Here is a 12,899-nt window from a genome sequence, read left to right on the forward strand (position 1 = left end):
TACTCTATTGCCTTTTTACTTTGGTAAGTATTTTAGGAATGCTCATTTTAAAATTCCCTTTTCCTTTTATTAAAATAGGTAATTAAAAAAAAAGAAAGAAAGAAAAAGAAAAACCCTGTTCATTATTATCTGATAGTATCTCTGTTGTTTTTCCAACCTTCACAGCAGCTACACCCAAATCTATCTCTGCTTCAGCCAGTAATTGTGGCTCTGCAGTTATGGGCCTCCTCCTTAGGCAGCAGACTGGTGAGACACAAAAGTCCCATTGGATCTACCTCCTGCTGCTGCTACCAACTGTAGCTTTTAACTAAATCTATATCATTCTTTTTGCCAGTAAAGCTCCAGAGTCAGAGGCTGGGGTGAAAAACCTGCTAGCTCAGAGGCGTTGAGGAACAACTAGCTGATCCGTCCTTCTTTGCCTATGCTTCAGAAAGAGTTCGTCCTTCCCCTCCCCCAAACCAAAAAAGACAACCACACCCAAACTCCCTCCCTACTACTTCCTCTGTGTGTGTCTGTCTTCCCTGACTCTCTATGATTACTTTCTCCAACTAGTTGCTGACTCCCCCTCCTGATCCAAGTTATTTTCTTTAATAAATGCTTGTTTGGGTTTCATACTGTGATAAAATAACCTACAATATGTCTCTGTATAACACAGGCCTAACACAGTCCTGCTTCAACCTCTCTGAGGGAGAGCTGGAATTATAGATGTGTACCATCAATACTTTGTTTGGTTCTTAGTGGTTTGATAATCACTACTGATTCTTTTTTTAGTTTTTAATATTTCATAATTCAAGTCCATTTATGTAACTTTTTAGAAAAGTTTGTCATTCAGAGGTGCTCATGGATAGCAAAATTCTGAAGAAATTTAGATAAATGAGAATTTTATAGTTATTTTATTCTGGAGGGCCAAAAACTTGAGAGAAGGCATAGCTAGAGGACTACTGTTTTATTACCTGAGTATTGGTTATATCTTAAATGTTTCCTGATAACTGTGATTTTTAAAAGACAGAATGTTAAGTCTTCTGGTGCTGATCCCCAATGGTGTGAAATTACATTGGAATTGAACTTCCAACTCCTTTGAACTTGAAGGTTTTCTGAAATGGATGTTTTAAGCCCTGTAAGAATGAAATGCTGTGCTGTCCTCATCCATGTCCTTAGTTCTGATCTTAGTAAAATACTTGGCTAAGAATCTTGTCGTTATAAAACCTGTTACCTGTTCTTTTTGTCAGGTAAAAATTAAAGGATATTTGAAGCAGTTAGTAGGAAAAGGAAAACATTTTTTTCAGCATGTATGTGCATCCATGGATGCTTCCTGCTAGTACAGGCTAAACAGGACTTGAAGGGCTATAGTGTTAGAGACCATTACTATCATGGCAGCACATGTGGCTCAGGAGTAGCTGGGAGCTTTACATCTTCATCTGCAGGTGGGCGGGGGGACCTGGCATGGGTTTTTGAAACCTCAGAGTCCACTCCCAGCAACATCTTTCCTCCAAGGTCATACCTATTCCAAGACCGCAGCTCTTAATCCTTACAGATAATTGAAACTAGGGACTAGCATACATATATGTGAGCCTATGGGGGCCATTTTTGTTCAGACCACCACACATGGGTATGTGGAGAGAAAACAATTCAAGATTACATCAGGATTTTTGGCTTGAGCACCTGAGAAGGTAGTTTCCTTTAACTCAAATGAGAAAAAATATAGATTTGGGGATTAGGACTTGGGGGCTGAAAATGTGTTAATGTATCAGACCAAGAATTAGTTTTCAACCTTTTTTTCTTTAAAATATCTTAAGATACCTAAGTAGAGATACAAGAATATGAGCCTGCAGTCTAAAAAGAAGTTTTGATCTAGATATGTGAATTTGGCAGGAATCACAATACAGCTAGTATTTAAAATCATAAGGCTAGATGAGATCACTTTGAAATTACTATAGTTAAAAAAAAAAAAAAAAAGGAACAAGAGGAAAAAGAGGAAAGAAACCTTAAAACGAAGTCTCTTGTACCTTGTTACTTACTGTAAGTTAATGGAAGATTTTGCCTGCTGGGTTGTGGCAGACCAATGTTCAACTAAGTTCAATAAACAGATGAAAATATGAACCGATAGACTCAGAATATGGTGAACCTTAAGCTGGAAAAGTATGTGAAGATACATTTTACCAAAAAGATTTTATCTTACACTCTGGAAACAAAAGATGACATTTCAAGAGCTATTAGGAAAAAAATTTTTATAGCTAATATCATTAAACATCTATTAAATATATTCTCTCAGAATCAGGGAGTGAGATGATTCTCTATATAGTCATTTATATTCTCAAACACATTGGAGGACCTGACCCTCATAGGTAGGCAGAGGAGAAATACTTTAGTTAGCAAGTACTTGCTCACAAACATGAAGGCTCACTTTGGATCACCAGCGCTGAAATAAAGACTGGTGGCTTTTGGTTTTTAGCCCTGGTAACCAAGGGAGGAACAGAGACAAGCAGACCCTGGAAGCTTGCTGACCAGCCATCCTACTTGGTGGTGGACTCTGGGTTCAGTGAGAGACACTGTCAAAAACAAAACAAAAAACCCAAGGTCGAGAGAATCAATCTGGCCTTCCATGTGCGTGCATACATGCACATACACACAAATGCATACTAAGATGCACCCACCCCTAAGAAATAAACAGTTGAAAGATTACAAAGGACTATATAACACTAACATTAGTTATAGAGGAGTGACTGTATAAAATTCAAAATAATCTAGAAACCATTAGAATTAATAAATGTGGCCAGGAGATGGTGGTGCAGACCTTTAATCCCAGCACTTGGGAGGCAGAGGCAGACAGATCTCTGTGAGTTCGAGGTCAGCCTGGTCTACATAGCAAGTCCCAGGATAGGCTCCAAAGCTACAGAGAAACCCTATCTCTAAAGGAAAAAAAGGGGGGGAAAAAAAGAAGAAAGACAGAGAAAGAAAAAAAGAAGTACTAAGACTAGAATAGTCTGAAATAATCTTGAAAAGCAAGACCTTAATTGAAGGCTTGTTCTAAACAAGATTTTATAATCAGATGAAGTCAGTAATATTTAAGCATCTAATCTGGCGATATCTGGTTAAATTGATGGTGGACATTTCCAGTGATAAACTGACACATAACCAAGAGATATGTCAGGTGTACACTAGATGTATGTAGGAATATTCTGACATTGGTTCTTGGCTAGGCCTTTCTGCTCACTGCTTTGATGACCCTACCAGGTATATCACCATTTGAAGTCTGAAGGTGTTTTCAGTCGTTGCTGTAGAAGCTTTATAAACTCCATCACTGCAGAAGCTGTGCAACTGCAGTGTTCTCCCTGCTCAGCAAGCCAGGCTGGTCTTAAGTACTTTCAAGGTCACATGTCATACTTCAGGCCCTTCTACCCAACAAGCTCTCTGTTATCAGAAGTATCGGTCTTACACTTGGCTTTAATGAGAAGCCAACACTCTAACCCAGAATGGATACCTGAGATTTGGGGTTTTAATACACCAAGTACACATGATTTTGAGCTGGTCTCTGGGAAGATGTGAGAGGAAGGCACCAAGAGCCCAGACTGGAGGCTCAAATGGAAAACATGTCCCAGGAGAACCATAGTGGGGACAGTTAGGCTGGCTCGGAAGCCCTGCCACACACACTGAGCTACTCTGCTATCAGCCTGCAGCAAGAAAGCCCAGTGTGGGGGCCTGCACCCCAGAAGCGTCCACCTCTCCCTGGCCATCCCACCTACAGCCACCACACTAATATTCTGTTCCTTCCCAACCCACTTTTGTTGCTATTGTTATTATTATTACTACTACTATTATTATTCCTGGTGTAAAAAGCATTAAAGCCAACACATAACCCTATGTCCCTTTTTGCATCAATCCTTCTGCCTCATTTCTATTTCCATTCGTTTTCATTTTACATACTCATCTGCTGTAAGGAAAAGATGATGCCCCTGCATATAAATGTTATCAAATGTAAAAAAGGAAAAACAATGAAAACTTGGTAATTAAGCTAAAAGACAGTAGTTTTACTAAGAGAGTAGAGCTACGTTGCTCCATACAGACATTACCAGTGTGGACATTGCCAGCCACGTCTGTCTATTGAACATTGGAAATGTGACTAGCCTGGATTGAAGTGTGCTGGAAGTATAAAGGACGCATTGTATTTTGAAAACACAAGGAAAAGAACATTTTTAAAAAAAAAAAAAAAATTTTTTTCCCTGTATTGATTCAGTCAGTGTATTTAAATCATAATACTTCAGATATTTGGGAGGTTAAATAAAATATACTGCTAGGAGGCTGGAGAGAGGGTTTTACAGTTAAGAGCATCTGCTCTGCAGTTATGAAGACCCAGCACCCACATAAGGACCCCTCAGAAACACCTATGACTTCAGTTCCAAGGGAGACAGACAGGTACATTATTGGGACTTGCTGACATCTAGCATAGCCAAGGCTGGAGGGTGAAGTTCAGGGAAAGATCCACAAAGGAAATGTCAGATTTCCAGGAGTGTCTGCCTGCCTGCTTGATGAGCTCCATAGTTTTACTGCCATGTCATCGCTCCTTTTTCTGGGAAAAGATTGATTTAAGATTGTTTTAAAAAATATGTTTTCTATAATGATGTGGCCTTTGGCATAATTGAATGTGAAGTTGATATGCAGCACAGTCATCCTTCTGGAATATCCCAACTAGTTAGGCTATTGTGGTGAGCGTTCTTTTCTGTACTGTTCCAAGTCTTAGATTGAAGTAGGTCTGAAAAGGTCATCGAACATCTGAAGCCAATGAAAGGGGGCTGTACAAAGTTCTGCAAGAGGCTAAACATGAGGGTGCCCTTCCTAAGACTGCGACGATGTGTTTGTGTCATAAATGCCCTTAAGAGTTCTTGGAGGTTGGTGGCCTAGGAGTTTTGGTTGTTTGACTAGGGTAGGAAGGAAGGAATTGATTTTCATTTGGGTTTATCAGTGAAACAGCAGTTTAATAGAAATTACTTATACCTTGATTTTACAGTTTAAAAAAAGATTCATGTGCAGTTTTATCCTACTAAATTGGTGAATATTTTTTCCTACCACTTCTACAACTATTATTCAGAAATTAAAAAATAGTCATTGATTTTACTAAAGTCAGTAGTTGATAGGTATTGGTTGATTCTTTTCTATTATAGAAAATTTTATGCATCAAAATCTTAAGAGCAGTTTTATTGGTTGTTTAATCTTACAGCTTGCACAATAAGGGCTATGCCCAGAACATAAAGCCCTACTGTTTGAATTCTAGCTTTGCAGTATTTGTAAACTTCCTAGGGAGGCTTTGGTATTCAACGTCTGTGGACTCTTACATTTCTAATTAATTAATTGGGAGGGATGCCTTGAGTTCAGAATACACTTTCAAAAATCAGTCGTCTTCTTCCACTGTGGGCCTGGAGATCCAAATCAAGTGGTTAAGCTTGTGTTGCAAGAAGTTTTACCATCTGAGCTGTCCTGCTAGCCCTGTGTTGTTAGTATTGAATGAAACATTAACTGTGTATGACTAGCTGAGTATCCCTGACCCAGAGTGTTCTAAAATCTTTGAATGTCTACATGAGTTGTAGATTTCAGGATTTTGAATTACAACTATTCTGGTGGTAGTCTATACAGATACTCCAAAATTCAAAAGTCCCTGAACTCAGAAACCCTTCTGACCTCATTCTATACTTATTCTCTCAGACAGTGTTAATTTTTTTTTCTTTTTTTTTTCTTTTTTTCTTTTCTTTTTTTTTTTTTTTTATCTGTCTTCAGGAGCCTCCAGAAGACGATGCAAACATCATTGAGAAGATCCTGGCATCTAAGACTGTCCAGGAGGTTGGTGGCTCCTGTTTCATGCTTTCTGTCACTACTAGACACCACCTCTGTGGAGAAGGATTTGCCTTCTGTTCATCCTCAGCTAGTGTGAGAGTTTGTGAAGAACTGTTCTTTTGGAGGGTTTTAGGACACTAAGTTCTTAAATGTCTTAAGTGCTCAGTTGATAGTTTTCTCCGTTAGGATCCAACAAAGGTATTTTTATTCCTTTGTTGTAGCTCATTGAAAGTCCTCAGGGGACAAGAGGAAGTGGATAAAGATTTCTAATGGGAAACGGTGGGGGCTTTTCTTTACACATCCTGGGCTGTCTTAGGAATCCCTAACAGAAAGTTCCACGAGTGAGACAGTATGTTGGTGCCAGTGCAGTTGTATCTTATATGTACTTCAATGTAAACCTCCCTATTGTTGTTTCCATGTGGAGAGAAAGTCAGGGGAAGCCATCCAGACAGAGATTAATGCAATTTACTTCTGTATTACCCTGTGGTCCTCGCATTCTGCATCCTGGGCTAGCCTGAACTGAAAGCTTTTTCCATGTGGACCTTGCAAAGATGCCAGCAAAGGTTCCTTTTCATACTCCTCTACTCTATTAAGTAGCTGTGCATCTAGTTCTTGGGAAATTTAGGGTTAAGATTAGCAGTTAGTTTGTAAGAAAGACCTGGGATAATAGGAATACTTTCCTGAAATCCCTACTGAAATGAGGCAGAGGTATTGGTTCACCTGTTTTGTTTGGCCTGTATGGGTGAACTTCCTGGGGTATGGGCTGATAACTGTTTATTGTTGATTACAGGTTCACCCAGGAGAACCTCCATTTGACCTAGAGCTGTTCTACGTTAAGTATAGAAATTTGTACGTCTCTCTGATACTCTACATGTATTTGAATTTTATATGAATAAAACTTTCTTTCCCATGATACTTCATTATCTTCCATAGTTTCAGAAACTGGCCCCTATGGCATGATTTTGACTGCTTCAAATTCACCTTATGCAATATTACTCATTTTGGCTTCACGTAGAATCACCCAAAAGGCTTTTAAAAACTGCTAAAGCCCTCATTTCACCCAAGACCACTTGATTTATAGTCAGAGTGGACCCTTAGGACTGATGTGTTCTAAAAAATTCTCTGAGCATTTCTCATGTGTACCCAAGATGGAAAAGCCGTTCTGAGATATATATATTCATTCATTCATTCATTCATATTCTTGCATTTCTCTCCTTCCTGCTACCTGCCCACTTTCACTGATGTGTAGTTGATAGTTTGTCCATCAAGTCTGCCCCTTTCCCTGCTCTGAGCCAGTTTTGGTGGAACCTGCAGAGAAATTAGTGGTTTGAAATCAATCTCATTATTGCCCTTCAGGGCAGGTTCTTTCTAAGCAGTGTCTAGCACCTGCTACTTCTGTGTATGATGACCATTCTTTTTATTGACACTTTAGTAGTGTTTTGCTGTGTTTGTCTCACACTTATATGTCTTTGGATAGTTCCTATTTACATTGTAAATGGGCCACAATGGAAGAGCTGGAGAAGGATCCCCGCATCGCACAGAAGATCAAACGATTTAGGAACAAACAGGCCCAGATGAAGCACATTTTTACTGAGGTGAAGCAATGTGTATTGACTCATTTCACTGCTGCTTTTCTTTCTGCATTAAATATTTAGCTTGAAGTTTCTGTCCACAGTGAAGTCCTATGTGGCTCTATTGGTCAAGACTGATATGGATGCTGATAAAGAGAACAACATATTCATTCATTTACTAAATGACAGTTCAAGTGAGAATAATATATACACAATTATAGGCCCTTCTCTAAACAATGGACATTCAAAAAAAAAAAAATCCTTACAGTTTGAATATAAACACAAAGGGCCAAAAATGTTAGAAAATAACTAAGCTTGAGAATTTCAAAACAAAAGAAAAGACTAGTGAGTTTCAGTGTTAAATCTGAGGTGGCTTTGTATCAGAAGACACAACTAACAGCTCACATAAATAGAAAATATGAGTATCGCTTCTATATGCATCTTCCCTAATTACTCACATGTGCATACTTGCCTGGCATACATTCTTGTTCAGCAGAAGAATCTTTGAATTTACACATGTGCATATGTTATATGTCTACACAGACATATGCCAATCAGATTTCATAGGAAAAGTACCAGTCCTGAAATATAAGGGAAAAGGAAATGCTGGTCATTAGGCATACCAAAATGTGTAGTTTTGCTAGAAACCAAAAGAAGTGCAAATAAGATTGGAATCATACAGTTTTGGGTTTTGTTTTGGGTTCGTTTTGTTGTTGTTTGGTTTTTCAACCCAGGGTTTCTCTGTGTAACAGCCCTGACTGTCCTGGAATTCTCTTTGTAGATCAGGCTTGCTTCAAACTCATAGAGATCCACCTATCTATCTCCCCGTTGCTGGGATTAAAGGCGTGTATCACCACTGCCCTGCAGAATCTTACAGGTTTTACTTAACAGATAAGTTACTTAACAGTTAAGGCTGTACTAGGTATTAGCCATCGTTGGTGAGAATATAGTGAAGGGACACTGCTTTCTTGTCCTTACTGTGAATGTGACTACGTCTGAACCATTAGGTGGCCCCAAATTTGTGTGTCCTTTTCCCCAGAAAGTTTAATACTGTCGTGTGTTTAAAAGAAACCATCAAGTGTTTGAACAAAGAATTGGCTATTTTAAAAGTTGCTTATACTATTAGTTAAAAGCAAAACAATGTTAGATAATAGTCATTTGCTAAGTTACATATTCTATAGAATGAGATACTATACCTTTAGTGAATAATACTAAAGAAAATTATTGGTGCTTTGGAAATATACTTGGTGTTATAAACTGGTGTTATTTTAAAGAAAAATGCCAGGCTCCAACAGTACATTGGACAATTCCATATTGGAGTGCAAGAGAAAAGAAATACTGTAATAATTCATAGAAAATGTCTTGAGTAAATACGTGGATATCATATCTTTCTCTGATTGATGGAATTCTAACTTTTTTTAAGATTTATTTATTTTATGTATACAGTGTTTTATCTGCATATACATCTGCATGCCAAAAGAGGGCATCAGATTCCATTATTGATGGCTTTGAGCCACCATTTGGTTGCTGGGAATTGAACTCAGGACCTCTGGAAGAGCTACCAGTGCTCTTAACTGCTGAGCCATCTCTCCAGCCTCATACTTTTTCCCCCTTTCTTTCTCTGTCCCTTCCTTCCTTTCCCCCTTTTAAATGTAATATACAGTTTTATACAAATAACTTTTTAAGGAAAGAGACAATAAAATTATTCTTAAAATGTACTCTTACAGTCAGGTGATGGTGGCACACGACTTTAATCCCAGCACATGGAAGACTGAGGCAGGTTGGTTTTTGAGTTCTAGTCCAGCCTGGTCTGTAGAGGAAGTTACAGGACAGCCAAGGCAACATAGAGAAACCCTGTCTCAAACAAACAAGTAGCCTTACTAGAGTCTAAGAGTGCACTCAAATGCCATCAATTATAGTAAATTGCTTGTCCATTTGCCCAACTGTGATTCATAGTGTGTTCCTTTCTGCTACTGATAAGTTGCTTCAGGATATGTCAGTTTGGGATCCTTCTGATGTAATCTCACACTTAGTGCTGGATGTTAACTCAGTGCTATCACACTTACCTAGAGTGCCCAATGCCCTGGGTTCAGTCACATACCCTCCAGTATAGTAACAGTTTGGCCCAGACTCTGTGGTAGTTTAAAGCCCATGAGAACTATTTTGGCACGTTCCTCTGAAATAGAGAGTTGGGGAAAAGATGATGACTAAATATGACCATTGTGAACCCATTGGATAGTCTCTGTATTTCTTGGAACATTTCTTTCACACCTCTATTTTAACAAGGGTTTGCAATGTAGTAACTTGTTTATATGCCTGGGTCTTTCATTTTAAACCCTGTGAGACAGACAGTCTGTTTGTCACTGGAGCTAGGCATGGGGTCTGTTCTTATTACACCAGGTCCTTGCTTCAGACCCTTTTACCCTTTAAAAAAAATAAAAAAATAAAAACCCTTTTACAAAATAAAGAAAATCTAAGCTTAGTGATGAGACCCACACAATCCTTTGTCTTTCTGACATGGGAGTAACTTTTCCTTGGTTGCAAACAGGGAAAGTGTGTTGAGTATGTCTTAGAATAATATAACAAGTTTTACTGGTAGAAAAGAAAAGGATTTTTTTTTGTTGTTATTGTTTTGTAGATTTGTCTTTGCCTGAGTTTGTTTGAACCAGAGGCCAGAAAAGGGCACCCAGAACTAGAGTTACAATTGTAAACTGCACAGTAGGTACTGGAAATTGAACCTAGGTCCTCTGGAAGACTAGCCAGTGCTCTTAACCGTGGATCCATCTCTAGTTCCAGGAATAGAGAAGATTCAAGTACATCACAGAATTAAGGATGAGTAATGGCAGAAAGACTTCAATTATTTGGTGTTTGTATTAGTAACTTGGATAAATGATGAGTAATTTGTGGTATAGAGATTGAATTTAGAGTTGATCTTTTTATGCTCATTATTTCCAGCTGCTTTATGAGATAGATATCCAAGGCATAGCTGAGAGACACTACTCTGTAGTTCACATATGCCACAGGAGTAGGCGCCTTCTGACTGGAGAGCCAGACTTCCTTGTCATCACATTGGTGTCAGATGAGCAGTAAGAAAGTCAGATTTTAGGCTTGTCTAGACAGTCTAGGGTGAGTAAAATAGAGATGTGAGTCTAATGGCCTACATTAGTGTTTCAGCATTTTTATAATTTTAAAGTACAGAAAAATGATTGGACTGCCAGTTTAATTACCCACAAATTTGCTGCATGCCAAGTAATTCTGCCTGGGCTGCATTGTGAGGAGTGCTGTTATGCCTGGTATTTCCATCCTTCAGCGTGATGTGATGGCTTTGCTTTGGGAGCACTGGAGATTGTGGTACAGGGATGGAAACATGGCTGCGTCAGTGCAGAGTTTGGAAATGGAGTGTGTAGTAGTTAGAGCTTGTATTCTGAAGTCAAATTTCCAGGTCTCAGACCATGTATAAACAGGGCAGGGTAGCCTTGGACCACTTGGATAAGCCACTACTGATTCAATGTGTTCATATGTATATAGAGACTCTTAATATGCGCCTTGAAGAACACTTCAAATTGACAGAGCAGTTGTTTTTCAACTTTATGGAGATATAATTAACAATATTTACAGAATTTTAGGGGTACAACTCAGTGCTTTGATGAGCATACACATATAGTTAAGTTATTTAAGATGGCATCCAAAACAGTATTTTTAGCTGCTGTTATGTTATACTTTGATCTCAGAAGATTCATTACAGATATCTGATGAGTACATACATACATACATACATACATACATACATACATACATACATACACACACACACATATGCATACATACCTACATACATACATACATAGCCTTTGCCCAACATCTCTACTCATGGAGGCATAAAGTACTTATAGCAGCTGTTCTGTAAGGGCTAACTGAAAGTAGTTTGTAGAACTTGTGACACATTAACTAGTCTTAAATGTGATCTAATCTAGCCTTTGTGGAAGCATAATGTGCATAAATATAAATAAATAAAGTCAAAGTATACGTGTCAGTGGGCTTTTACAAAATAAAACCTATAACTGTCACTAACATCAGGAAATAGAACTTTAATGGTGTTAAGAAATTGCCATTCCAAATAGCTCACCAAGGGAGCAATGAGCTATATATAAGATCAAGGGAGCCCTTCAGCTGACTTTTGCATATTGCTGTAGAAGGTCTTACTTGGCCATGGTTCAACCTCTGCAGTGGTTGGGTCCTCTAAATTTAGTCATGAAAAGCAGGATTTCAGGACAGTCTTCCAAAAATGCCTGTGAAATGACTTATTCTCAAATACTCTTCTTCTGTCTCTGAGTTCTGATAAGAGTCCAGAATAGAGACAACTTAAAAATAAAACCTGGTTGTCAAGAGTTGAGGGGGAGAAAGCTACACATATTAACTGTATTCTGTTTGCCTCAGCCTGATGAAGACTTGTTCAACCCAGACTATATAGAAATTGATCGTATCTTAGAGGTGGCCCACACCAAGGATGCAGAAACAGGGGAGGTAGGTGTGTTACCATTTGCCTTTCATAAAACACTGTCCCTTTCCATACACACACACATTGCTTGTCAATAAATGATTTTTGTTCTAATGCCATTCATGCATTCTTTTGCAGGGTAGGTTTTCAGGGGTTGGCAAAGAATGGTGACTACCAATTTTCTTGTTGCTTTTCCACCAGGAAGTAACACATTACCTGGTGAAGTGGTGTTCCCTGCCATATGAAGAAAGCACATGGGAATTAGAAGAAGATGTGGATCCTGCAAAAGTTAAAGAATTTGAATCTCTGCAAATCCTCCCTGAAGTTAAGCACGTGGTAATATATCTGTGTATCTATCTGACACCTCTTGCAGTATATAAATTTTTGTACTTAGAAATTATGATGCATATTTGACTCTGTTCCCAAATGGCTTCTGAAGTATCATATCTTTGATGCTACCTCCATTTGACAAACTTCATCTGCATCTTAATCAGCACTTGGCTCTGAACTCTGTTTCAGTGTGTGTAACTTTTAAGAAGCGTGGGTATAGGCTTAGAATTCTTGGTGTGCACCTGTCCTTTTGCACCAGTAACATTGAATGTGAAGAGAGATGGGTGTGAAACCTGTGCACCCTTGGTGGGTTTTGTTTGTTTGTTTGTTTGTTTGTTTGTAGCCCTCTACCCCTACCTACTCTACTAGACTATTAAGGTGAATAGTTCTTAATGGTCCTTAATAGATCCCTGGAACCTCAAAGAGAAGGTACAGAATTTTGAGATGTGTTTATTGTTTGCTTTTCTGATTCTGGGTCATTTGTAAATGGAGTACCAATAATTAAAAGGAGACAGAATTGGAATCAGAGCCTTGTTAGTGTGGAACTAACTTGGGGAGATCAATTGTTAAAGAAGGTGACTGTAGGCTTTTGTGGTCTGTTTCTGTTTTTAAAAGACATTGCCATTTTATATAAAAATATCCAATTATTTAATTTTGTGTGTGAGTTTTGCATC

The 12,899-nt window shown here is 38.5% G+C and overlaps 1 protein-coding gene across 5 annotated transcripts in view; it reads left to right on the top strand.

The window, feature by feature from the left end:
• Chd6 (chromodomain helicase DNA binding protein 6) overlaps positions 1-12,899 on the top strand; it is a 157,706-nt gene that overhangs the window by 72,474 nt on the left and 72,333 nt on the right. For all 5 annotated transcript variants that reach the window (XM_051187234.1, XM_051187258.1, XM_051187263.1 and 2 more), the window contains exons 6-10: positions 5,770-5,832; positions 6,617-6,675; positions 7,304-7,421; positions 11,835-11,921; positions 12,097-12,231. In XM_051187234.1, coding sequence (XP_051043191.1) covers positions 5,770-5,832; positions 6,617-6,675; positions 7,304-7,421; positions 11,835-11,921; positions 12,097-12,231 — 462 coding nt within the window. The remainder of the gene's footprint in view (positions 1-5,769; positions 5,833-6,616; positions 6,676-7,303; positions 7,422-11,834; positions 11,922-12,096; positions 12,232-12,899) is intronic.

This window comes from Phodopus roborovskii, unplaced genomic scaffold (assembly GCF_943737965.1).
Source record: "Phodopus roborovskii unplaced genomic scaffold, PHOROB, whole genome shotgun sequence".
Classification (NCBI taxonomy): Eukaryota; Metazoa; Chordata; class Mammalia; order Rodentia; family Cricetidae; genus Phodopus; species Phodopus roborovskii.